Source organism: Muscardinus avellanarius (genome assembly GCF_963383645.1).
Source record: "Muscardinus avellanarius genome assembly, chromosome: 2".
In the NCBI taxonomy this organism is placed as follows: Eukaryota; Metazoa; Chordata; class Mammalia; order Rodentia; family Gliridae; genus Muscardinus; species Muscardinus avellanarius.
The window spans coordinates 72,843,353-72,871,119 of NC_137787.1; the positions used below are offsets into that span (position 1 = coordinate 72,843,353).

The 27,767-nt window shown below is 34.9% G+C and overlaps 1 protein-coding gene across 2 annotated transcripts in view; it reads left to right on the top strand.

Moving 5' to 3' along the window:
- Positions 1-541: 541 nt before the first annotated feature.
- KCNH7 (potassium voltage-gated channel subfamily H member 7) overlaps positions 542-27,767 on the top strand; it is a gene marked incomplete at both ends in the record, with an annotated part of 473,040 nt that continues 445,814 nt past the window's right edge. For both annotated transcript variants that reach the window (XM_080690173.1, XM_080690174.1), the window contains 2 exons: positions 542-617; positions 2,304-2,534. In XM_080690173.1, the coding sequence (XP_080546299.1) occupies positions 542-617; positions 2,304-2,534 (307 nt within the window). The remainder of the gene's footprint in view (positions 618-2,303; positions 2,535-27,767) is intronic.

The window sequence follows — 27,767 nt, forward strand, 5'->3', positions numbered from 1 at the left end:
TAAAAACGTCAACCCCCCTCCCCTGCCCCAACCTCCTTTTCTTTTTCCCTTCCTGAAAAAGCCACACAAGTCCTCCCCCCAGCCCGCCCCCTGCCGTCGCCATCCTCGGGGCGCTGGGTAACAGCCAGGTTAAGCCCATTTGCACTGGGAAATTGGCGCTGTTTGGGAGCCGAGAAACAGATCGATTGCCCTTGTGACTCCCCGCCCCCCTTCTCACCCCACCCCCACCATTCCCTCCCTCCTCCCTCTCCCGCCACCTCCCCTCACCCCGCCTCCTTCCCTCTCCCCACCCCCAAACCTCTCACCCGCGGCAGTCCGGAGCGAGGCCCCCTCCGGAAGGTGAGGGGAACGGATCGGACTCCGGCGGGGAGAGCGGGTGTCTCAGAAGTGGTGCTAATGGGAAGAGATTTCTGGTTTCCAAAGAGGATGCTCTGTCACAAAGAGCGGCTGGCGCACCGGCCTGGGCTCTAGCGGAGGAGAGATCCCGGGAGAACTCCGGAGCTCGCTCGCGGGGAGCGCTCCTCGGAAGACCCGGGCCAACATGCCTGTTCGCAGGGGGCATGTGGCACCACAGAACACATTTTTGGGGACCATCATACGGAAATTTGAAGGGCAAAGTAAGTTCATTTGTTTTCTTCTCTCTCCCTCGCTTTCTGCTTGGATACTGCACTTGGCTTCTGCCGCCTGCAAGCTGGGGAGATGGGCAACTCCAGACTGTCAAGTTAAGAGGCTGGAGCCAACCGAGCCAGGAGGTTCCACTGGCAGCGAGAGTGTTCTCCCTCTAATATCAATTTTGATTTACATGTTAGATTATGGTCTCCATTATAGACGGCAATTTGATCCTCCTCTCTCTCTCTCTCCACTTCCCCATTATCTGCTACTTCATGTCCTACTATTCTACTATCTTAAAGGGAACGTGCCACTGAGTTTTGGAGAATATAAACCTGGGTTTTCAGGCTGTTTTATTGTAGACTTTTTTTTTTTTTAAGTCAGGAGGAGGGCAGACCATACTATTTGAACAGGAGAATGCAAATGGTAGTAGCCCATGTAAATGGTTATGCAAAGTCTATTTTATTTTGGTAAATTGCAGGGCTGTGGAATGACAGGGATGCTTCCCTGTTGTTAGCTTATAAAAGCTAAACTTTGTATTGAATCCATGCAAATATACACCAAACAAGATAATTTGGGAGCGCAGTATTTTATCTGTGCTGGTTCTGGTTCTCAAAGCAAGCAGATCATTATTCTAAAGAATACTTCTGTCCTTTTATTACTTCCTTAAATTTTCCATCTAGAAATTAAAAAAAAAATAAGTAAATTCCACAGAGACTGAATGTAGAGAAATTTAATGCACTCATATGGACTCACTAGCAGGAATTAATGAATTTTACATAAATATAGTGATTTAGAATTCTATACTTATAATTCATATTCCAGATTTTAAAAAAATCTACAGTAACATGTTTACATTGTGCACTTTGCAGTTTTTTCAGCACTGTATTTAGTGATGTAAGGATTTGGTATCTTGTGTACAACATAAACTTGTATACCCTGCTTCCCATTCAGTCTGGAAATAGTGAATGTATTTGCTATTAAAATTAACAAGTTATTTGAATTAAAATTTCTACTGCTATTAAAAAATTTAAAATTCTCCCAAAGTAAAAGTAAAAAAATGTATTAGCATATATACATCATGAAAAGGTGAACCTTTGCCTTATTTAACTTCTAATAAATGTGAAGTAATTGCATTTCAAAGCTAGTTGACTTAAAAAAAAACAGGATGTGAAGTGTGACTTAGAGGAATAAAAAAGGGAAAAAAGCCAAATCCCAGAATAATAGCTACTGTGAGAAAGTTGTATTTTGAGGCCAAAGTTGAGGTAAGAAATTTGACAGTTACGAGATGCTTCACAATTTTGGCTTAGATTTTTTTTTTTTTTTTTTTTTTTACTTTACTTAAATAGCATCCTGGAAATTCAGTGGTCAGCTGCTTGTCTGAATGTCCACTAGGCCACCTGAGAGCAGCAGCACTTGACAACTAGACTATCTGGGAGACTCTTGTCTTACAAAAATGAAAAGTGGTTTCTTAATACCTATTGTTATAATTACTTACGACTGTTAACCTCACATTTAAAGTTTGTTGGATTTTATTGTGATTACTTTTCCCTTGGGAAGGTCTAGGCAATTAGCATTTGGAGGAAGCTCCTGCATTTCAGACCTCTTATTATGCAACAAAATTTTTCAGTGTTTATGAGAATGCCGTGGAAGCTTTTAAAAAGATGCCTTTCCCTTTTCTCTTCTTATTACAGATAAAAAATTTATCATTGCAAATGCCAGAGTGCAGAACTGTGCCATCATTTACTGCAATGATGGGTTCTGTGAGATGACTGGTTTCTCCAGGCCAGATGTCATGCAGAAGCCATGCACCTGTGACTTTCTCCATGGGCCTGAGACCAAGAGGCATGATATTGCCCAAATCGCCCAGGCGTTGCTGGGGTCAGAGGAGAGGAAAGTGGAGGTCACCTACTATCACAAAAATGGTAAAGTGTATTTAGGATTTTTTGTGTTTGGTTCCATTGAAAATAAGTTTTGATTGCTGAAATGTCATAGGCAGAGATATTCCCAATATTTTACTGTAGATAGATTCTTTGGTTGTGGTGTTTTAGTATCCAGGAAGTTGTGGATACTCTTAGTAGTGAACAAGTAGAAAAAAATGTCTTCATCAACTCAGGTGTTCTGTTTAAAGTCTTCAAAAGTTCAATAACTTAATGTCACTAAGGATAAAATGCCACAAATTAGTTTTGCACACACTTTGAGGAATAATATAAAAATTGATTCTTTTTTGCTTACATCGATATGTATTTGGTAGGTGAGAAACAGTTTCATTTTCTTAAACTTGAAATTGTACAACAAAGTAATGTTGTAAACCTTAATCTGAAGAAATACCTTTACAGTTATGTTTCTTGCCTCTTAGGTGTGGGTATGCAACATTTCTTGTTTCTTTTTGTTCCTCTTTATACAAAATTAAGCATGACATATAGGAATGTCTAAAATTAGTTCCAGAAATCCATGTATATTCATAGAATAAAGGTTATTCATATGTTTAAGCCTGTCCTAAAATAAGAACTGTAGAATAAGAACTATGATTTTGTAGAGTTATTAGCACTCATTTGTACAGCTGCAGCAAAACTGGCGTTTCAAAGTTAAGGTCATACCTCAACTTCAAGGACACACCTCCTTCTTTCAGGCTTCCCACAGGAGTGGCACACATGCATTAAATACATATTATTCGTGAATTACTGTGTACAAATACTCAGATATACCCATTTTAAGGTATATACATTCTCAAATGTAGACATAATAGTATTTAAAAATTTAGAACTTAAAAGCAAAACAATTTTAAAATCATGCATATCATAGTTAATTCTGTCAACACTGCATCATCATCTATTCTACTTTATTCTATTCCTCTCTTTCATTGAAAGCAATTAATGAGGTGGAGGCATGTGCTTTGATTTTTGGAAAGTTCTTGAAGTTTTTCTTAAATACATGATATGCTATAACCCATATCATACAATGAGTCATAATTTGGCAAAACACAGAGACAAAATAGACAGTAAATCATTTAATGCTTCCTCTTATTTCCTTATAATTAAATGTTTTCATGATAGTAAATTTTAATTTCTTTATCTTCCATTACATGGACTTAAGTGGGTATGTGCGGCAAACTATTTCTGAAAAAAAAAAAAAACAGGTTAGTGTAATTTTTTATTAATCTACAGTGAAATTAATTATATGATTATCCAACATCATGGGGGCTGTTTTTAAGTTCTTTCCAGTTTTGTCCCTCAGTTTTCAATCAGTAAAACTGGGGGTGGGTGCTAGCATACTAGAAACAGCTTAATTGCTTTAATATCCTGAAAACATTTCTTGGACTAAGGCTCTCACTACCAAATGCAACTTTTCTTGTAAAATTCAGGCAAAAACTCTGAACTTGTGAAATATTTGAATGTTGGAAGCTATTTACTTATATGAGTGTTTAGTTGGATGTTGACACAGTCTATATTGTGGTTCTTCAGGAAATGTTGGTCCATCTTCGGTGACTATGTTTTCTAGGCTTGTTTCAGACATTTTTTCAACTCACAGAATTAAAGCATAAAATAAATTTGATCTACCCAATCACTTAGATTCTAAGTATAGTTTGCTTTCAAATAAAATTATCATCTATGACACAGCCACTGAAATAATGGTGTTTTGAAACATACTTGATTTGTACAATGTGATCATGCAAAATGACCTCAAAACACATTAAAAATGAAATGTCTTATAGAATCACAAATATGATTATATGAATTCCTGTAGTGATCATGTTGATTTATTGACTAAGAAATATTTATCTGCGTGATTTTTCTTGGTTATATGATCTTCATTTGAAAACTCGTTTAGGTATAAAAATGTCAACCATTGGTGATAATTTTGTTTCTGATGACTTTTTGCAGATGTGACTCAGTGTTAAAGAACTTGGGTATCTTTAGCAGTAATAACAAACTATCTATTAGCTTTAATTGATATAGGAAACCTGAAGTGATTGGCCAAACACTTTCTGTTCTTCAAGATTAAAATGATTAATTTAATTGACCCTTTTTAGACTCTGAAGATCAGTCATACTTATTTGCTTTGAATATAATGAAATGCTTTTGCTGGTAGTTCAGAAATCCTGAATAGTATCTTCAACGAATATTGGATTTATTCACATGGCAACTCTAAAATCAGTCAGAGCTCATGAGGTTCAAATGCTAAGATAGTCCTAGCTACTATAGACCTGCCAACCATTCTACATTTATAAAAGCAAGAAGAGAAAACAATAAACATTTTCATTGGTTTGTTTCTCAAAGTTTTCTTACATCTTCTGATTTTGTAAGCTAAGCAGAGTCGATCCTGGTTAGTCCTAGGGTGGGAGGTTATTTAATTTAGTTTCTTAGTTTTTTAAATTTTAAATCATAAAATAAATAAAAATTAAACCATATAATGAATAAAAGCACTCAGATGAATATTTGACGTAATCATTAAAACATCTTCACTACAGAAATTCATACAGTGAATGCTTTTTTTTAACCTATTTTTAATTTAGCATTTCACAGAAATATAAAAAAGCCATGTTGTAAGCACAATGATAATATGAACAAAAAGTTGAAATGTTCTGTGTCCACTTTTCAGTTCATTCATAATAAAGTAACATAAATATGAGCAGAACATTATTTTTAAAAGCTTGTTTTTTAATGTGGCACGGGGGCTTTGTAAGCAGTTTAGACCTGTGGTCTATGCACTGAGTTCACTGAAGGAATGGACTGTGAGTGGCATGATCCATTGTGAAGCAATACTTCCTACCATGTTCCTCTATGTGATTATGCTAGGTACAATTGGACTTGGTGTTTACCAGAATATCAATTTTTGAAAGTCTAGCTATTTTGAAGTAGGCATATTTGACAGCCCTTCCTTTGAGGATTCTATTTTACAGTTTAAGTCATTATTGCATAAATCATTCTTGGCAGCTGTGAAATATTGCTTGAGGTGATAAAGCTGTAAATCTTTTGACATAAAACTCTAATTATACAAAACTATAATTACACTGAGGCTTATATAAGGATAGACATATGTTTTAATAGTATAATACATTCACTTTAAAAACAACATTTTTAGGCATAGTGACTGGGAGATAGCAAACACATGTTATAAGCTAGCTCATAGTTACGGAAATAGGGAGAAAACAGAAAAAAATTTAGTTCAATGGTCATCTGGCTTAGAAGACATAATGGACTAGAGCGTCCTAGATAGTTAAACCTCTGCAGTCATGTTTATACCTGTGAATTTAAATTATCAAATGAATTTAAGCATGTGCAAACTCATAGCAAGTTTCTCCATGTGTGTAGATGCGTGCTGAGTGACATCTCTTTCTAAGGTCCTGCGTTAAGCACTAGAAGAAGAGTAGCAGGCAATGTGAAGGAGGATATGACCTGCCCTCTGCTTAGAGTATTTGTATTATAGAGTCACTGATGTTCATTTATATTTTAGAAGCTCTAGATGTTTACATGAAGTTATTTTTAGAAATTGAACTATAAAATGAAGATTTTATAGAGACAACCTACAAAATTTGGGGTTAATTCCCATTTTCCCTCTATTGACCAACTTTAAAGTTGTCAATGTGTATCTCTTGTAACTTTTATCATTTACACATAATAGTGTGATGAAGAAGTTATGCATTTCCATTAAGATTTTAATAGTACAAACATGGCTATTATAATAGATTTATATAAGCTACACAGTACATAATATATTCAGCTCTCCTAATTCTTGGATTGTGTAGTAGAGATACAGATGGTAGTTCTTAAGACAAGAATAGAAATATATTTTATGTGTGGGTAATTCAAGCAATAAGAAAGATTTCCAGGGAGTGTTTTGTCTAGAATTTATTATGGCTTTAACTCTTTGTTTTATTCCTACCCATGTTCTAGTCAATAGGATCTGCTAACAATAAGTAAACTTAAATTTATTTCATTTCACATACCTAAATTGCATAACATCTTATTTGCTATGGCTATTAGACTCAATGATATTTATTGGTAACATTACAATTCTCAAGAGACATTCTTACCCACAGTGTGAAAACTTTGTTTTATTATTGTCCCAATGAAACCAAAATGTCTTGAGAACAGAAGTGAGCACCGTTCATCAGTTCCCTTATACCACCCACCAGCAACATACCTAGGAAAAGGACTGGACTAAAAAAGAAGTGATATTTCTGCTGGCTTGATAGATCAGTGTTTGCAAATTTTTATCCCTAAAGTGCTTGGTAACAGATTCAGTTTAAAGCTATATTCATAGGGTTGGTTTAATTTGAGGAACTTGTTTCTATGGGTTTTTGTTTTTTGGTTGGTGGGTCATTATATCTATCTATTTGCTATAACTAGCCACTCAGTCAACTGCTGACAGCCAGCCTTCCAGGGAAGTCCTTGGATAGTTGAGCCACTGTATGAAGTATGGAGGCCTCACCATCCACCCAGCCATCTCATCTACAAACATTGTGGTCATTTTATGTTTGTTTGCTTTTTCCTTTTTCTCTTCTCCCTAAACCCAGATGCTCACCAAGTCTTTCAGTTATTACCTCTAAAATATCTCACAGTGCTACTCCTATTTCTCTATCCACTGTCAAGTTCTCAGCTTAAAGTTGATTTGGTCCTTTTTCTGAGGCATCGAAGAATCTGATTTGCCTTTCTCTCTAATCTATTCCACATGATTCCATCAGAGAGCTATTCCTGAAACAAAAATCACGCTTATATATTGGAGCTGAGAATCAATGTAAATGAATTTCATGTATTAAATAATGGGCACAATAGTTATATGTATATCTATATCTCTCTACATATTTGTATTATACCCATTTCATGAAAGAACCCTAAGGCTCAAGGAGATTGGCTAGTTTGCCAAATCACATATGACTCATAAGTGGTAGAGTCTGAGTCTTTAACAGTTTTGTCTTACTGTTGCTCAGTGTACCTATATAAGACCGAGGATTAGAACCCTATTTTAATCTTTTTTTTTTTTTGGTGGTGGTGGTACTGGGGTTCCTGGAAGCCTTTCTACCTCCGGGCTACACTCCCAGACCTATTTTTAATATTTTTATTTGAAAACAGGGTCTCTTAAGCCAGCGCGGCTGGCTTCGAACCTGCAGGATCCTCCTGTCTCCGCCTCCCAAGCGTGGGGATTACAAGCATGCACCACCACGCCCGGCTTAGAACCTTATTTTAAAGTATAAAAATTCTCAGGACAAAGAAGAAGGATTTTTTTTCAGATGCTTCATGGCCTTCAGAGTCAAATTTACTTGACGTTTCAAGTAGGGCTTGTTTAGAGGAACCAAGCTAAACCTCCAACTCTAATAATAGCTAGATGAACATGACCAGGTTTACTTTTTTGGTGTTTTCAGTTCTTTTCCTGATATATTTGGAAAATAATATCTTCTTTACCAGGCTGGTTAAATGTGCTATATGCAACAAAGAACATAGCATTATTTCTGATGTAAGTTTTTGCCCATAATGTGCTCAATAAATATCTAGTTGAAAATATTGACAATTTTGTTTCACTTACAAATCTTATGCTCCAATTATGCCTGACTACTCAAAGCTTCTCAGAAATGTACCTTTATACAGCCAATGCTTTGCTCACCCTTCAGAAGTGTTCCCTCATCTATAATAAATAGTTCAAAGTCTCTCTGAATGGATTTGCCCTTCCTTCCCCTTCTCATCCTACAGAATCCATCATCATCCTTCCAAAGATGGATCAAAACATTTTTTCGTGTGTGAAATCGTTTCTGGTATGTTCACTGCTTGCCCCTCTGTGTCCTTAACTACTTGGCTCTTCATTCTAGTGTAGCACCGGAGTGAGTAACACACACACACACACACACACACACACACACACACACACACACACTGTATTATAGTAGTTATTTTTATCTTATTTTCTGAGCACATTCAGGGAAATGGCAAAGTCTTATTGATTTGTTTTTTCCAGAATGTATGGAGGAGTGCCTGACATTAAATGGTTCTCAGTTAGTACTGACTTGAAGAATAAAGAGAGGATAAGAAATATTATGGAGTTGGGAAAACAAGAAACATATTTAGATAAAGAGATCTGGGGAAAATGAGTTTTAGGAAGAGTGATATATTGAGTTTCTTATTTTCTTAAGGCCACTTCTAAAATATTCCTTATAAGAATTCTCACCTTATTTTACTAGTGGCCATATTTCATTATCATATTTTTTTATCATATTCTCATCATACTTCTTATCATTTTCTTTATCACATTTCAATAATCAAACTGTTAAATCAACTTTGTAATGTTTAACTGTACAAATAGCTAGAAAATGACTTACAGGAGAGTTAGGTAGGAGCTCTTAGCCAGAACCGTTAAACAAGGTACCACAGGTGCCATGGGCTTGCCACTCTACTAATGACTAACTACTATTTCCAACAGTCTCTAAAATCTAAATCCGAAGACCATTCTGCTCTTTCTTACTTGATTTGACTGCGGTGTTTGACTCAGTTACACTTCTGATTTCCTATGTTATGTGGTATAGACATTGTGTATCTAGCACAACATTTTATCCCTTGGTGTTCTCTAGAAAAATCTTAACACTGAACCGTGAACTCATAGTTACACAATAATGAAAGCGTAAAACCTAAAAGAGTAAAATCAGCTTGCTATTAGTAAAATATATCATTTATTAATTATAATCATGAAGTAATGCTTGCTGTTTCGGCCACACCATCTGCTTCTACCAAGATTCCTGTACCACTGACGAGCAGTACATGTAGCTCCTCCATTAATCAACCTCAGCCTTCTTCCTCTCCTATCCTTCCATTCTAGCTTTGCTGAGTTTTCCCCTCCATTATCCGATTTAAATTCTAATTAAGAAAAGCAAAGTGCTCTTTCCATGCAGCTCAAATCAAGGCTGAGGCCGCACTTGTGATCTTTCCTTCACTGAAAGAGATCTCTTTGTGTTCTCTTTTATGGTTCCCATTGTTTGATAGAATATCCCAGACTTTTTACCCCGAAAAGGGGTAAAACCAGCCCTCGCTATTGTTTCATGGACAGCAACACAATGGAAAGAAGAAATAAATAAAGACTGGGGTTAGCTTTTGCCCTTAGTTGGCTCAGTGTGTAAAATGACTTCAAATTGGACTGTGTCAGTTGGGTCACGCCAAGCTCCTTGGGCAACAGTTCTCTTGTTTGTCAACATTTTCTTCCAAAATGATCATTCAGAAGATCATTATTACAGCAGGTGGACTCACACCACTTGGATGATATTGACTTGTTCTGTTTATTGATTTTTTTCTATCATGTTTTTTTTCTTTCCTCCTTCCCTTAAGATGATCAAGAGTGTTTTCTTTTTATTCCTTTTTTTTTTTTTTTTTGCAGTAATGGGGATTGAACCCACCAGCATTCTACCACCAAGCCACACCCCCAGCCCTATTTTTTATTCTTTTTTTTTTTTGGTGATACTGGGGTTCTTGGAAACCCTTATACGTCCGGGCTATACTCCCAGACACCTATTTTTTATATTTTTATTTGGAAACAGGGTCTCTTAAGCCAGCAAGGCTGGCTTTGAACCTGCGCAATCCTCCTGTCTCTGCCTCCCAAGTGCAGGGATTACAAACATGCGCCACCACGCCTGGCGCTTTATTCTTTATTTTGAAACAGGGTCTGAGTTGCAAAGGGCCTCACTAAATAGCTGAGGCTGTCCTCAAACTGTGATCCTTCTGCTTTAGCCTCCCAAATGCTGGGATTACAAGCATGTACCACCTGTCGTTGTTGAGTTTGATAGAACATTAAATTTCCCACATCTTCCACACTGTTTAGTAGAAGACTGGTTTTGAGCAGCATGTATAATAAGCACATGGTTTCAAGACAACTGGAAATCTCTGTCACCTCTCATTCACAACACTGAACTTTATGCTCCAAATATACTTTTAAATTCCATTCAGTGAGGTCTTTACAATGACCTTAGATGGTGAGTGTGACAACACAAATTTTAAAAAAATTGGTTTATTGACAATTTTTCAACAAGTAAAGAAAAAATTCTAGGACAAACAGCATAAGGTATTTATATGTAAGAAATTATTTGCAAAAGTAAAGATCACCTATTAAAATTAAAATCTTAAGGTATTTGTATATACTAATTAAGAAAATTTTAAAGTGACAAAATTCAGTGTTAACACTGTACATCATTGAATGCTGAGCAAATACTTTTAACCACATTTCTGCTTAACTTTCTTAGCTACATTAGTTAATGTTTCTTGCTTTTTTCTAGAAAATTCTATTTACATAATTTATTTTCTTTAATAATATTAGCCAAGTGATCTTTAGCTATATACTTATTCAATGTTAATACACAACAGATGTGCTTTCCATATGTTAATCCTATTGGTCCTAGTCCATGGACCATGGCTCTCTACCCAAAATAGATCTCCCAAAAGATGTTTATTGAGTTCCTGTTCTGTGGCTGGCTCTTTACATAGATTACTTTATCTGATTTTTCATCATGACTTTGGGGTTAAACATTATCCTATTATTCTATTTTATAGATCAGTTAAATTGAAGTTCAGAGAAGCAAAATAAAGTGCTAATGATCACAGACTAAGATGGAGGTGAAAATATATAATCTTGATTTGTCTACACTTGCTAACTTCTCTATATTGCCTCCAAATGACACATTCTTAAACCTTAAATTTACCGCATTCTATACATTTTTGTTCTAGTTCTTAATCATAGACTATTAATTATTGAAAGTATTAATATGATTAAGTTAATTTATACCAAAAGGTGAACAAAGCAAGTTTACTGTTAAATATTTTTCTTTTTAAACAAAACTTTCAGTCAAAATGAATCTCTGACAGCATGTTACATTTCAGCAGAGAGTAACTACTGCGTGCCTGTAATCTTTGCATAATTATTGACTCCCTTTTTTACTATTAAAAGCATCCCAGTTTAGAGCTATGAATTATGCAGTTGACTTAGATGGGAAGCACATTTTTAGTCAAGAGCCCTCATCTGCTATTCCTCTGGTACTTGTCCATGGAGTCAGGAAAAAACTTCCCATGGCAGTGTGACTCAGCACCAAGGAGCTATATGTTGTCCTTTCCCCTTTTCTTTCTCAAAACAGAGTTTTATTTTCTGGCACGTTATATGATTTAACAAAAGTCATAACTTACATTTAAAAACCAAATTATAAATTTATTTCTCATGTGGAAAGGATCTTGTTTATTGAAATCACCTCCACTTTTCTTTATCTTGGGACAAATGTCAGATTCAGCACTCAACTATCATGTCTGTGAGGTCCTCTTGGAAAACATCACACTCAGGATTCCTCCCTCTGCTCTCTGGGCTTCTTCATCCTGGGGTAGCCTTCCGCATGCTCTCCAATACCCTTCCCACACACCCTATTCTATCAAGTAAATGTCTGTACAGCTTCAACCGCCACTCCTTTTCAAGGTCCTCCTTAAATCCTTTTCCACATCCACTGACATTTTCTTCTTGTCACTAGTGGGACCCTTAGGAAATTATGTTGTAATAATGTGTCTATGTCTTTTGTACTTAACACTGAAAATTTTGAAGAGATATGTTAATTGGCACTTATTAAAAACTAGAAGAAATGGCAGAAGAGTAAAAGATTATTTACAATTCTCTGGAAATATACCTACTTAAAGAAGAAAATGTTTACCTTGCCAATAATTTTGTTAATGATGAGAACTGTAAAAATTAACAACACATTGTTTATTAATTGAGAACCAATCTTGTACTACCATACAGTTTATATATTTTAAGTAATTTTATTATAATATGTGACAGTTTGTATGTCTCTACAAAGGCATAGCAACTAATTGCCTTTTTTTAGTTAGGCTGGAAGGAGAAACATGAATGGTCAGAATCATTCAGACAGATGCCTAATGTCTACACTGTCTGCTGATTTTGATTGGGCATCTGCAGGTCAGTAAAAAGAAGAATTTGCTTATAGGTGCTTAGAACGACATATGCAAGTTTGCAAGTCATCTCAACAATCTCTGCACCTCCTTAGTTAAATACACATGTTTAAATACTTAGAAAACCTTGCAGTCACCCTGTAGTCTTTTTCTGCTATTGTTCTCCATACCCTGGAAACAGTTCCCTCTTTCTACTAGTTTCCCAACAAAGCGAATGTTTTTTTTCAAACTCTGAGTCATGGACTGAGATTGTAACGCATGTGTGGCATCAGAACACACTTCATCAGTTACATCCTGACACAGGATTTCAACACCTCAGAAGGACTTTCTATCTCCATTTTCTCTCTGTCTCTATCAAAATGCTTTAACTCTGCTGTGTGAAAAATTAGAAAATACACAGGGAAAATAAAAATAGATATAAAATCTTGAAATTAAAAGATATCAACTCTTAAAACAATCACAGCTATTCCACCAAAATCTTTTCTATGCAAATACACTTATGTTTATTTGTGTGTGTGCATACATTTTAAAAAACAATTCTGGGACAGCACTATACTGTAATAAGACTAATAAGTACCTTGTTTTCATTACTGAGAACATAATAGTGAACCTGCACATGTTTTAATGATTATATATATTTTACATGGACAATCCATAAATAATTTTAATATTCACAATCTAAACTATTACATTAAAAGAAGCAATATATTACCAAGAATGCCCTTGTAATGAACATTTTACAATTTTCAACTTTTTATAGTTGTTATAAAATCATACCAAGAATCTATATATTTTGTCTTGCCCACATGTACCGTTTTTAACCTTGTATGTATTTCTAGAAGTATATAGAATTTTAATCAATGATTAAAACAATACGTGTGTTTTAAAAAATGTATCATAAAGTGTGGTGTGCATGCCTATAATTCCCATGCTTAGGAGATTGAAACAGGAGGATCACAGGTTTTAGACTGGCATCAGCAGCTTAGTGAGGCTCTGCACAACTCTGTGAGATCCTATTTTAAAAAACAAAAAGTAATAGAGGTAAGGGCTGGAGCTCAGAGGTAGACTGCCCCTGAATTCAATCTCCAGTACCAGAAAAAAAATTATCTGCTAATAGTACATAAATCTTTGTTCTTTTTTTTGTTGTTGAATTATCCACTCTCTAGGGTTATGGGAGTGTATTTACCTGCACATTTCATGTATATAATAAAACTTGGAATTCCTTTTAATTTCTGTTGACCTAGTATACATAGCATTGCTTTGCTTTGTTTTGGTTTTGGTGCTGGTGATTGTACCCAGAGTTACTATATCTTCAAGCTATATCCCCAACTCTATTTTATTTATTTTCTTTAATTTGGAAACAGCATCTCCTAAGTTGCTGAGAATCTCATTAAGTTGCTAAGGCTGACTTCAAACCTGTGACCCTCCTGTTTCAGCCTCCCAAATACTGAGACTACAGGCATGCATCACAGTGCCTGGCCAATTAAACCTTATTGTTTGATTGTTAAATAAAATCATAAATATTCATTGAAACACATAAGTAGAAGATATTTGAGGCAATTTATTGTTTTCTTCTTTAAAGAAACTGGTTTTGCATTCACTAAGAAGCACCACCTTTAAGGCTGTCTCTTGAGTAGCTGATGGACCTGGCTGGATACTCCATCCTACACCAGGATCATTCTTCCAAAATCTGCTCTTAAAAGTCACATTTTCATTTCAGCAACTTCCTGGAAGTTCCCTTAATTTCAGAAACTAGTATCAATTGTTTAATTACAAGTAATTTACAAGTTAAAAGTTCAAGAATTCCTTGAGCTATTTTTCTTTTCTATATGAAATAAACTTTAACTCAGTTTCAGCATGCCCTATTCTCTATAGAAAATGTGATGGAGATCATAGGTAGTGGGACGAGTTTTTATTCAGTAGTTTTTTTGCTTGGATACATACATTTTACAGGAAATTTTGTAGTTTTGCTCAGATGTAAATGCAAACTGAAGATCATCAAAAGTAGTGAAAGCATAGGAAATAAACACTCTGCTAGGATCACGCAGCAGAGATCAAACATAATTACATGCCATAAATGGAACTGAATGAACAAAATTAGACAACAGTATATGAGGAAATACATAAGCAACAGAAGTTCTACTGTACTAGAGAAAACACTAATCTTATCCCAATATTCCAATATGATTCTATTGTAATAACTGTAGGGAAAGATCATTCTCTTTCTTGGTTGCCTTACTTAACCAAGACATGCAGACCTTAGGTAATCTGATCTTCCTAGCTGTGACTCAATTCTTGGGTTTTCCCTCCAGGTGTTCTTTATAATGAATGTCACCTAAGCAAAGCTCAGTAAGATTTATGGATTCTCACACTGCTGTTCTTAGAATTTGCTCCCCAAATGAAGAACTACACAAAAATGCCTCTGACGATGCCCAACTTCAACTGTCCTCTTAGCAGCATCTCTTCGGCTCTCATTCTAAATTGCAGGGCTTGTTTCTCTGCAGTTCATGTTTCTACAGTGAACAGAAGGTGTCCTACTGAAACATCATACCCACTAACATTCATTATTTTAAATATATTCGCTGCAATGTGTGCATAGTGTGAGTTATACAACATTTTATTTTAATTACTGGCTCACTTGCGGGTGCCAATAACCAGTGATGAATTTCCCTTTGGAAAATGCTTCATAACAGAGAATTGTTATTAGTCTTATTTTTTAACAAATGTGAGCAATTCTGATTGCATTCTCTAAATCTTTCCCAAATAAGAGTCTTATAATATCATCCTCAATTTTCCTTTAATATTAGAAAATAAAGCCTACTGTTTGGTAAATCTCTAGTTTTACTTCAGAAATGACAATTGAAAGTATAAAAGATTGGATGAGAGTATTTTCACAAATACTTATGTAACTTTTGAAGAATTGCTACTGTATAGATATGTGTGTTTGCATATATGTTTATTGTATATATATACATTGTATATATATATAGTATATATATGTGTGTGTGTGTGTATATATATATATATATATAGTATTTGTATATCTATATCTATATATTCATGGCACTGGGAATTGAACCTAAGTGCCTTCAACCCCTGAATTATACTCCTAGGAGTATGTATTTCTTTATTTATTTCGTTGTTGTTTTTATTGTTGTACTGGGGGTTGAATATAGGGATGTTCAAGCTCTTAGATACCTCCCACAGCCCCATTTTTTTATTTGGAAACAGGGCCCCACTAAATTGCTTAGGCTGTCCTCTAACCTTTAATTCTTCTCTCAGAGTCTCCAAGTCCTTGGATTACAGGCATGTGCCACCATTGCTCCAACTTTTAAATAATCACCCTCTTCTCATTGAAAATAATTTCTGGATTTTAAGCATTTAAGTGTTTTACATCAGGAGGCTGCTGATCTTCTTCCTTTAGTGCAGTTAGACAAACACTTGCCTTCTGCTGTACAGGCATCTGTACTTTAGGCACCACACCCAGTGTGAACATAATTCAAGTTAAAAGTCAGATTCTAGGATTTTGTTCAATTTGATTTTAGTTTATTTACACTAAAACACACCATATTCTGCAAATGAGTTAAAATATTTTGCTAGTTATCTGTGGCAAATTTGATGCAATTTTTCAAGTGGGATAAGTTAGATAAAGGAGGACGTGTGAACACTTTCAGTAGTTACAAGCACCATCTTTTGCCGAGCACTTACAGCCTGACAATACTGTTCTAAAAATCTTCATTTTATTAATTGCTACATCTACAGAGTAGATATTTTGTGTTCCCATTTTACAGATTGAAAGGCAAAGCTCAGTACCTTCCTCGAGGTGACACCAATCATGCAGAAAAGCTGCTGCCTGAGCCTGGCTCCCAGCACTCTGCTCTGCCTCAGTCTCTCTCAGCTCATACAGTTGCACCAACATGCAGAGTGCACACATTGGTGGAGTCAAGACTCTTGACAGAAACTTGAAAATCATTTCTAGATCTTAAGCATTTAAATGCTTTACATCAGGAGGCTGCTGATCCTCTTTCCAAGTGCAGTTAGACAAAATACTTGCCACTTCTATACAGACATCCATACTTTAGGCACCTCAATCATTTTCTATTCTGGAGGTAACATGTATTGTAATCCCCGTGTTAACCATTCAGTCTAAGGTTCAGGAACCGTTGCCCATGACAATTTCATTATATAGCAACTCTGGAGGCTTAAATAATTTAAAATCACCTTTGCTTCCCACAATATTTCGCAATTAATTATTCAACAAATTGTTTGTAGAAATCAATGAATTAAAACATGAGGCGGTCCCTTAACTAAGCTATAATTTAATCTGACTGTTACAACTTGGGTAAAGTGTAAATTGTTTCCTGTCAGTTTAAAAAGAATGATGAAGAGGGAGCAGAGGAAAATGATTTGGATCATGGACATTGCACTCAGGTGACCTAAATCCTAATCCTGAATGTAAGTATATTCTGTGATTTGCCAATTTCCTATCTTACAGGGTTATAAAAAGAATAAATGTGTTCATATTTATAAATATAAACACAGCAGTTCTTCATACCAAGGTAGTGTATTATAAAAAATAAATGAAAACAATAAAAATATATGAAAAGGAATTCAGTTAAAAATTCATGTTAAGTTGACATGCCTGCTGAGTGTTGTACTCAAAAAGGAATTTACAAAAGCATGTCTAGCTGAGTAAAAAAATATGAACAAAATTTTGACATAAATAAAAGAAAAATTAGTTGCAGTGCTTAAAATGTCAAGGTGTGAAATTTGGAGGAATTTTTTTTTCTCCATGTTTATACTTGTTCAAATTCTGGCTAATTTAATTGACATTTAGTCATCTTCTGACATTCTAATGCCATTCTAGGTGTGGTTATACTGGGAGGCGTGGATTCTTATTTTTTATTTTTATTTATTTGTTTTTTGCTACAGTTATCTTTTAGCTACATCATAACCAATTCTAGTACTGAAGTCCAGAAAACAGTATAATTTTGGAAGCAAAAGTTCCTAAATTTACACAGTAAGGTGTAAGTTAAGTCTACTCCTTCACCAAGAATTTCATGAGAATCAAAATAAATCATAGCAGCAAGGATATTAAAATATTTGAAATCTGATTTATATATGTAAGTATTCAATATAGGCATCATAGCTAAGGTGGCCATATCATTTAGTACACAAAGTGTAGTTATTTTTTAAAAAATAAATTATTAATAATTTTCAAGTAGAACAGGAAAAATCAAGGTTTGTTCCAGGCTAACAGAATGTATGAAACTCTGAGTACAACCTACATCTTGCATTAAATAACAGATTTTCCAAAATGTATAACATTCTATAGTATAGATTTTTGTGAGCATTTTTTTTTTTTTTTTGCAGGTCTGGGGGTGGAATCCAGTGGCATTAGGCCTCCGAGTTACACCCCCTGCCCTATTTTTTTTAATTCTTTATTTTGAAACTGGGTGTCACTGAGTTGCAGAGGGCCTCACTAAGTAGCTGAGGCTGTCCGTGAACTGCGATCCTCCAGTCTCAGCCTCCCGAATGCTGGGATTACAAGCGTGAGCCACCACGCCCGGCTTCATGAGCATTTTTTAAGCTTTCCCAAATGGTGAATTTTAAGATATAGCCACTCATTCTTGCAATGCCTAAAATGTACACTGTGTAGACAAAGACAGTATCTTGCAATCTAGGGAAATAAGTCAGAATTCTTCTAAAGAATACATTGCACCTGCTGACCTCTTTGAAATAAGACTACAAATGAATCCCTCTATAAATACCATGCTGATAGTTCTTAGTAAAAGGAATTAACCTCAACCATTTTGTGAGCCATTGTGAGTCAGGACAACAGCAATGGACTAAAGGTAAAAAGATCGAGTTCATTGTTGAATGCCAACAGTCTGTTACAGGATATCTTTGACTTTCAAAAGGATCTTTATCTTGAACTCTATTAAAACATGGGTGTGTACAGAGCATGTGTACAGTCATCTTTTCCTCCAGCTTCTCCATGAGACCTTGCTTGAATGGGTAGTCTATTTATAATCCTGAAATAAAATTATTCTTGTATCACATATACATTTTTTGTCTGAAAAAGATGTATTCAGTAGAGACACTTCCCAAAAAGTTGAGGCTGATTGTATTCAAGAAGACAGTTATCAACATTCTAATAAAAATAATAAAACATGAATTTATATATTCTAATTTTGTAATGAAAAATCAATTTATTTGTTCTTATAAACTTAAGTACAAATTAGTATCTCCAAATTTCAAAAGAGAAGTAGAGATATCAAAAAACAAAACAAAATTAAGAGTATACAATTAGGGATGGGAGTGCAACTCATTGATAAAGCTCTTGATTAGCATTTACACATCCTTGCAGCTTAAAAAGCATTGGGGGAAAGCCGGGCATGGTGGCACACGCTTGTAATCCCAGCATTTGGGAGGCTGAGACAGGATGATCGCGGTTCGCGGACAGCCTCAGCTACTTTGTAAGGCCCTGTGCAATTCAGTGAGACCTGGTTTCAAAATAAAGAAAAATAGGGCAGGGGGTATAGCTCAGAGGTCGAATGCCCCTGGGTTCCATCCCCAGACCCGCACAAAAAAAAAAAAAAAAAAAAAAAAAAATTGCCGAGCATGTGGTGCATGCCTGTAAACCCAGTACTTGGGAGGCTGAGACAGGAGACTGTAAATTCAGTTTGAGGCTGGCCTGAATAGCTTAGCTAGACCTTGTTTCAAAATACAAAATCAAAAGGGATAAGGGATGGTAGATGTCCTGTGGTAGAATGTTCCTTGGTTCATTCCCCAGAAACACACACACACACACACACACACGAGTAATTGTTTTTTGGAAAAAATAAATTGCAATAGTACATGTGGTATCTCAAATCATTTACAGATGTATAGATTCAGTACAAATTTGGTTGGTAAACAAACTTAGCTTTTGCAGTGTTAAAATTCACAAAGGAAGGGGAAGGAACATGAATTAAAATACTTACAAATCTCCTTCTTTCCTACCAGAATCAGTGAAATTTTCCTTTTAAATCACCCCGGGTTGTTAAGGTCATTGCACATGATGAAATATTGGCACTATCTGTGGTAAAATATACACAGCAAATGTTGGAATGAGAAACAGCACCCTCCACACCACTACCTGCCTTGTTTCCTATTGATTTGTGGTGTCACTTTGATTCTGTTATTTGCTAAATAAACATTTATGGGGTAAATACTGTCTGACTAAACACATTATAGAATTCACATGATGTGAGGAAGTGAAAGTTGCAATATTGTGGGTGGTCATGTTTTCAGCTAAAAAATGTTCTCCCATTTCGGTTACCTACGATAGGGGAGACAGACTTTCAGTTAGGATTATTTCCTATTATCCATGGTGAAAACATGGTCATAGAAAAAAGCAGCACATGAGGCTGTGGCCTTGGTAGCCATTTTCTCTTGTCCACCACCCTGTAGTTTCCCTCAATTCCTTATTCCAAGCAGAGAAAAGAATGAATGTCTAGATATTAGATGAATCCTCAGCAGCTCAAAAAGCAAAACTTCCCACTGACTTTCAAATGACAGCCTGATTAGCCTGGATTTTCTATATATATATATAATCACTTTAATTAAATTTTCTATTTTGAAAAATATTTAGACCTACGGAAGAGGTGCAAAAGTATCACAAAGAACTCTCTTATAAACTTCACTTAGATTCCATTATTGTTTCCAAATTTCACATTTGCTTCATTCTCTCTCAACATTGGTGTTTTACCTATTGCTGTTTTATATCTACTCATTCATTTTGCTGAGCCCTTTGAATTTGGTTGCAGACATACTGACCCTTAAATACTTTAATATTTTATCTTATAATGATAAGGAAATTCTTTTCTGTAATTCTTGTGTGTGTGTGTGTGGTGCTGGGGATTGAATCCAGGGACATTCTACCTCTGAGGTACATCCCCAGCCCGATTTTTATGTTTTATTTTGAAACAGGGTCTCACTAAGTTGCAGAGGGCCTCACTGAGTAGGCGGGCCACAGACTCAGTTCCTCCTGTCTCAGCCTCCCAAGTACTGGGATTACAAGCATGAGCGATCACATATGGCTTCTGTAATTCTTCTGTGCAGCTTATTTATTACATTGAAAAAGTACTATTGCTTAATATGTTCTAACTTCAAATCATCACTCTATTTTTCTTTACATCATTTGATTTCAACAATTTGCAATTTTAACTAGCATCACACATTGCAACTTATTGTCATGTCTCTTTAGTTTCCTTTAATCAAAGTAACTGGCTCAGCCTTTTTTTTGTCACTCATGACATTGATAGTCTTTAAGAGAAAAGGCTCATTGTTCTATAAAATGTTCAATTTGGGTTTGTTTGATGAATCTTCATAACTCAATTCAAGTTGTAGATTTTTGTCCTGTTTATTATATATAGTGATGTTTTGTTTCTCTGAGCATCCCTAGACACCCCTGTTGTCAGTTTCTTCCATGATTGGTAATGCTAACTTTGATCACTTATCAAACCACTTTTATTCATTTTGACAAAACACTGAAGAGTGAAATTTTAAAATAGTCTTGAAGTAATATTTGTAGAGCAAATTTAAAAATACGAATAAGACTTTTACATAAAGGTAATCATAAATATAATTAATAGAAATTAAGTAGCAAATAAAGAGCCAGAAACAGCTTATCCACATTGAATATCTCCAGTTGTACAGAGCTAAAGTTTAGGGAAAACTACTGTGGTGATAGAAACAAAATAATAGTTGCTGATAGGGTGGATCAACTGGAAGAGAACACAGGAACTTTTGTGGGCGTGACATATTCTGATAAGAGTGTGGGTTATTTGATTCACTATATTGGTCTAAAAGCGACTTGTATACTTAAATTTTGCATCTCTCTGTTGGTACTTCATTTTAATAAAGTGATTCTTTACTTTCAGAGTAAGATTTTTTCTATAACCATGCAATTGTTACAAAGAATTCTGTAAGACTAAAATAAACACATCAAGGGAAGTACATTCCTTAAATGCTGGGCTCTCACTTTCATGAATAGAAGATTTAGTTTATACTTAAAGGTTTTTTGGTTAGGTCTTCATCAGAGTTGTGACAAAATCCATACTCATTTTCTCTATTTTTTTTTTAGTATTGGAAGGTATTAAGAAAAATCTTGACATGCCAATCAGAATCTACATTTATAATTTAGAAAATCATAATATGTATTAATTAGCAACTAGCTTTGTTTATCTTCATATTTTATTAATGTCTCAAAGGAACTAAATCTATTATTTCATCATATAATGGCTTATATACTAATGTTTCTTGTGTTTTATACCAATGGTGAACAACCATAATTTTAAATCCAATATTTCGTTTTCCTAAACTATATCTAAATCAATTGCATTTAATACTTTTCTATGTTAGTAAATATCTCAGTATTGCTTGGGGATATTATTTATATTATTTTATTTTTAAAATTTTTTATTATTGCATTGTAGTTATACATCTCAGTGGGGTAAAAGATGGTAGAGGCATACATGCACATCTGTAAGCCTTTCAGGGTAGGCTACTCTTTGTTGATTTCTGCTTGTAGCTTTCAAGATTCTATTATAAGAAAGAGAAGATAATGCCATTTTAATCAAAGCCCTTTCTTTCTTTCTCTTTCTTTCTTTCTTTCTTTCTTTCTTTCTTTCTTTCTTTCTTTCTTTCTTTCCATATTTATTTGTGATAACAATGGGTTGAATCCAGGGCAATCTACCTCAGAGCTACACTCTCAGCCCTTTTTTTGTTTTTGAAACAGGGTCTCAATAGGTAGCTAAGAATCTTGCTAGGTTGCTGAGGCTGTCCTTAAAGATGGAATCTTCCAGTCTCAACTTCACATGTATTGGAATTACAGGTATAAACCACTGTGTCTGGCTGAAAGTCATTTTTTGTTTGATACAAATCCAGAGTTCCACTTAAGCAAAACATGATCAGCAAAGAAATAAAATATTAGGAATATAGGACAAATTTCTAAGCAATATTTTTCATCTGGAAAAATAGTGTTAATAAGAATGGATCATGTAATCCTAAAGATGAGCTTGTACAACTCATGTGTTCACCACAGTCTTGAAATCTAGAAGGATAGACTTTCTTTGAAGATTGCAAGAAAGCATGTTTAATTGTTCAGTTGAATGGGGATTCATAGAGATATCCTCAAATAATGATGTGGGTTGAATTTATAAGTGTATATTAAGAGAAAGTTTATTTGTGACTACTAGATCTGAGAAAGGAATGTTTGAGATGCAAACTTAACATTTTGTTGACTTTTGAGACTGACATTAAGGTCAATCAGTTTTCCTCAGTGGCCATCCCTGGATAACCCCTTCGCTTTCCAGGGGACATAACCCATCACAGAATACCGACCCAGTGTTTTGTTTCTCATTTCCTTTTATTCTATGTTTAATAGCTTGAAGATTAATTCAAAATCACATCATCAAAGACATAGTGCATAGACAATTGCCTTACTTCATTAGATTTTTCTAATGATAGAGTATTTTCTCACACTTCAAATCTTGAGCTGCATACTGATTAGTTTCTTACGTGATAAGCCATTAAAGCCTACTGTACATACACACACATATGGAGAGATATAGAGATACATCATTTGTCTCACATTTTGAAATATTACCATTATGGTGCTCCTATCTATTTGAAATCTTTAAAACACCACTAGTTTAAACAAAAAGCTTCATCTTGACAATTTTGTTCTTCTAATTATAAACTGAATCGATATGGTTAGAATAAGCTGGAAGGTAAGATGTATTTTTGCCTTTAATTGTTGTAAACATTACATTAGGACATATGGCATTTAGCTATGAAATATTTGGAGAAACCATAAATCCTTTGAAAAATATAGCTTTAGGAGTATAAAGATAAACAGTATTTGCAACTCAGTTATTGGAGGAGGCAAAAATTTAAAAAAGGAGATAAAGAAATGCAGAGGCAAAGGGGAAAAAAGGACAGAAAATTCAAATGTAGGAAAATAAAGCTGTGACATGCAATGAAAATTAGTCTGTGGGCATGTAGCAGAGAAAGAGTAGAGCAGGAAAAATGTTTCAGAGCAGGGGGAGAGTAATAGGAAATATATATCTATTAAAATCAATAAAAACATAAAGGCAAACTGTTGTACCCTCCCTTCCAAAGACAGCATGCCAAGGAAATCTCTGAAAAGCAAAAGTTCAAAAGGGTTATCTGAGATTAGACACCATAATCCTAGAAGGATGAATTCTTCTGCCTTGAAAAAAATATTTATTCCTTAGATCCATTTGCTGTTCTATTTGGAGCTGAGGTGAGAGTGATGAATAATGGAGAGCAGGACATCCTAATTATTCCTGTAACAAAAGCAGAACCTCTGGAATTTGTTACATCTCCTTGTGTGAGAGGCATATATCGACAGTTACACAGATGAAAGGGCTCCTGTCTATAGATAACAGGTCTTTGCTCCAAAGAAACAGATTTGCTTTTCTAGAAGCAGAAGCTAACACTTGAGCCTATTTGCCATCTCCACCATGGCTCTTTGGTGAAGTAACTAGATTAAGTCTCCTAGAAAAAAAAATAATAACAATAAAATAATTTCCACCCCAGAGGCAATTTAAAACAATATTACCTACAGATAAAATGGCACAAAATCACAACATTTTAAGATGGTGAGGAACAGAGATCGTCTATTATGCTTTCTAGGAAGTGTGCCAGTGGTTTCTGGCCCAGAGTAGCTGTCCCCCAAGTGCTACCTACCTAACCATATTTTTGAGGGTCTCTGATTCTCTTTTCTTTTCTTCCCTTCCGTCTCTGTTTCTATGTCTTTTATTTCACAAAGGTAGAAACCAGAAGCAAATGAGATAGAAGCCATAGGTTATTTGGCATCAGAACCAGAATTCACATCTTCCAATTTTTAAAACAGTTCCCCCATGCATTTTCTTTTTCTGTTTCTGTCTTTTATTTCACAAGGGTAGAAACCAGGGTCAAGAAAGGTAGAAGCCATAGGCTATTTGGCTTCAGAAACAGGATCTGCATCTTCCAGTTTTTAAAACAATTCCCCCATGCATTTTCCATTAGATCTTGAATGCACTACCATCCTGCTCATTCTCTCATACCTGTGATATTCTTACAAGAATCAATATTTAGTCTTCTTTCTGTGAAACTGGGGAGCATCTTGTCTGAATTTCAGATTGGCATCTCTCACGGAGTTTGAGGCAATCATATACATTTTGTTTCCTCACTGAACATTTCATTGGCTCTGTGTGTGCTTTTAAAACAACCTTTCCTGACACCTGTTCCCCTCCCCCTCCAAATATAATGCCAGAAGCATATGAGTCTAAGTTGACTTAGGCCTCTTGAGAAGGGATGTTGGTATTTTATATTGTATAGTAAAATAGTAAGGCATCAATATTTGATATAAAATTATGTTGCAATATTTTAAGAGGGAATTCATGTCTCATAGCATCTACAGAAGCATTAAAAATGTAACAGAATGTGGGTCTCATTTGTTGACTTTATGAGCTCATGCAGGTAGTTTTGGTAATGAGCTCTAGCAGATAGTTTTTTTTGTAATGTATGTGTTTATGTTTGTGTCCATAAGAAAAGCTAATATCATCTAGGCTTACTGATGCCATGAAAACAGTTCATGTTCACTGTAGAGAAAAAAAATTAAAAGAGGACCATATATTCTCATTATAGCTATACTTGTGTCAATTTGTGTTTTTCTGAGTACAATTTCAGAAATGGACTTTTTAATATAATCCTTAGAGATTACTCCCTATCCAAAGCATCACTGTCTTGCAAACTGTGATCTCCCTCAAGGTCCTTTGGTTTCAGTTTTGCTTAGTAGAGGATACTCATGGAAGGACAATTATAGAACCTCAGCTAATGATATTCTCTTCCTGACTGTGCCACCCTGCCATTCTCAATTTGCTTAATTTTGAAAAGTAATGAAACATTCAATTTTTAAAAACTCCATCTTTCAAGATGATGAGAACTGAGTCAAAATTTTGAAATATACAATGCCATTTGCTGCTACCTTTACTTGTAGATGTCTTTGTGAATTTGACAAGTTAATTTTGTAGGTGTGCTGTTGGAGTATTTCTTTTTCAATTAAAATAATAAAACATAGAATATTGTTATCCATTTTGTTCAAAGATTTATGTGTCTATGGCCTACATTTTTTCAGATTACTCTTTTTTTCAACGTCCTAATCAATAATAGATGGTCATATTAGGGAAAATAAATGTTTCAACTATTATATTAAGGTATTTTCCCATTCCATTATAATATTATAGTTGAATATATTTGAGGAATTGATACATGGGAGGAGAACATCGACAAAGTGTTCCTTGACAATTTTATTATTCCTTATTTTTATTTTTGGTATTAGAAATTGAAGCCAGGGGCATTCTACCTATGAGCTACACCCCAGCTCTATTTTTTTTTTCATTTCAAAACAGTTTCTTGCCAAGTTTTGAAGGTCTCCCTAAATTGAGTCTGGCTTTAATTCTGCAATCCTCCTGTCTTGGACTCCCATATACAGGGATTACAGATGTGTACCACCATGCCCTGCTATTCCTTCTTTTTAAAGACTAAAACTCAGTATAACTGCAACTGAAACACACATTATCTATCTAGGAACACAAAATAGCATAAATTTGTAATTGTAATAATCATCTGACTGATTTTTTTACTTAATCTGCAAGACCTGAGCTAACACTAACAAATAACTAATCAGAACAGGATACTCTCTATAAATGTAGAGAACTGGCTAGACTTAGCTGATTCCGATTCCTGGTGGCCCTGGAAGCTGGGAATAATCTGGAAACAACTGGATTATGTCATGGTCTATGGGGTCTGTTGTAGTGAGATGAGGCTGGGCACCATTCAGAACACTGTGTTGAGTCGCTTTTTAAAAAATATACCAAGCTACTAATAAATAGCTACTAACAAATAACAAATGGTATGAAAACTTAGTTATCACAAGTGTGTATATCATATTATATCATATTATAATATACTATTTTGTTAAACATAATGGATTTTTTTAATATCCACAGTGTAACTAGAGACCCTTCTTGATTTAATCCTACAATGAGATCAAAGTACTTATTATTTATTAGCCAAGTACAACATTATCTCCTCATATTCATTAGTATTCTGGTGTCACACCAGGGTTTTCAAAACTCTTTGAAGTGAAAACTTCCTGTGGCTATAGAGTGTTAAATGATTTTCCTTCTTGAATGCAAACATGTCTCCATCAGCAAGTCTTAATGTGGTAAATTTATTTCTCTACTACTATATAAAATTGACTAGCATACCTTAGTTATACCTTAGTTATGTGAGGGAATGTTGTTACCTATTGAGAGAAAACATAGGAGATTGTACCACTCACCCATGAATTTATGTTTTTATATTTTAGAAACATTTTTATCCAGAATGTATGAATGAAATGTCTCACAATTTTTATTGCTGAATTATTACAGCATATCTGATTATGTCTCAATGACTTTGTTCCAATCTCACCTTCGCACAGAAGCTTCTTACTGAATGAAGTTTGGAAGTTATTAGGAAGCCTTGAAAAAGAGTAACAATATTGCTGATAAAACTGATTTTTTTCCAGATCTAAAAACTGCCAAATTCAGAGTGTAAACATGTTAAAGATGATATACATATTAAAGTCAAATTTCCCTGATGGTGGATTTAAGAGGAATGTAGGTGAATTTTTAAATTTGTAAGATATGTGAGCTGTGGGCAGGAAATAATGAAGATTCTCATTGTTTTTATAGGTTTTCCACCAACATAGAAGTGCTGATCTAAATAATTTAGAAATTCTCCAGGTCTTAATGAGTCTTACAAATAATACTTGGTGATAGCCTGGTATTTCTTAGTCCCCTCAACAAAATTGTCTTTCCTAGTGTTCAGAGATATTACCATACTGTATACTAAAATAGAGGAATGTAATTGATTGACAAAGACCATTCTGGCAGGACAGAAAAATGCAAATCTGACTTGGATATTTAATTTAATTTAATTTTGTGTGTGTGTGGTAAAAGAGACTGACACTAGGGACTTTCTACCTCTGAGATATTCTCGGATCCTGTGTTTTGTTTTGTTTTGTTTTTTCTTCTTCTTTGAAATAGGGTCTCAACAAGTTGCTGAGGACTTCAGTGAATTGCTGAGGCTGGCTTGAAATCTGTGATCCTCCTCTCTAAACTGTTCAAATACTAG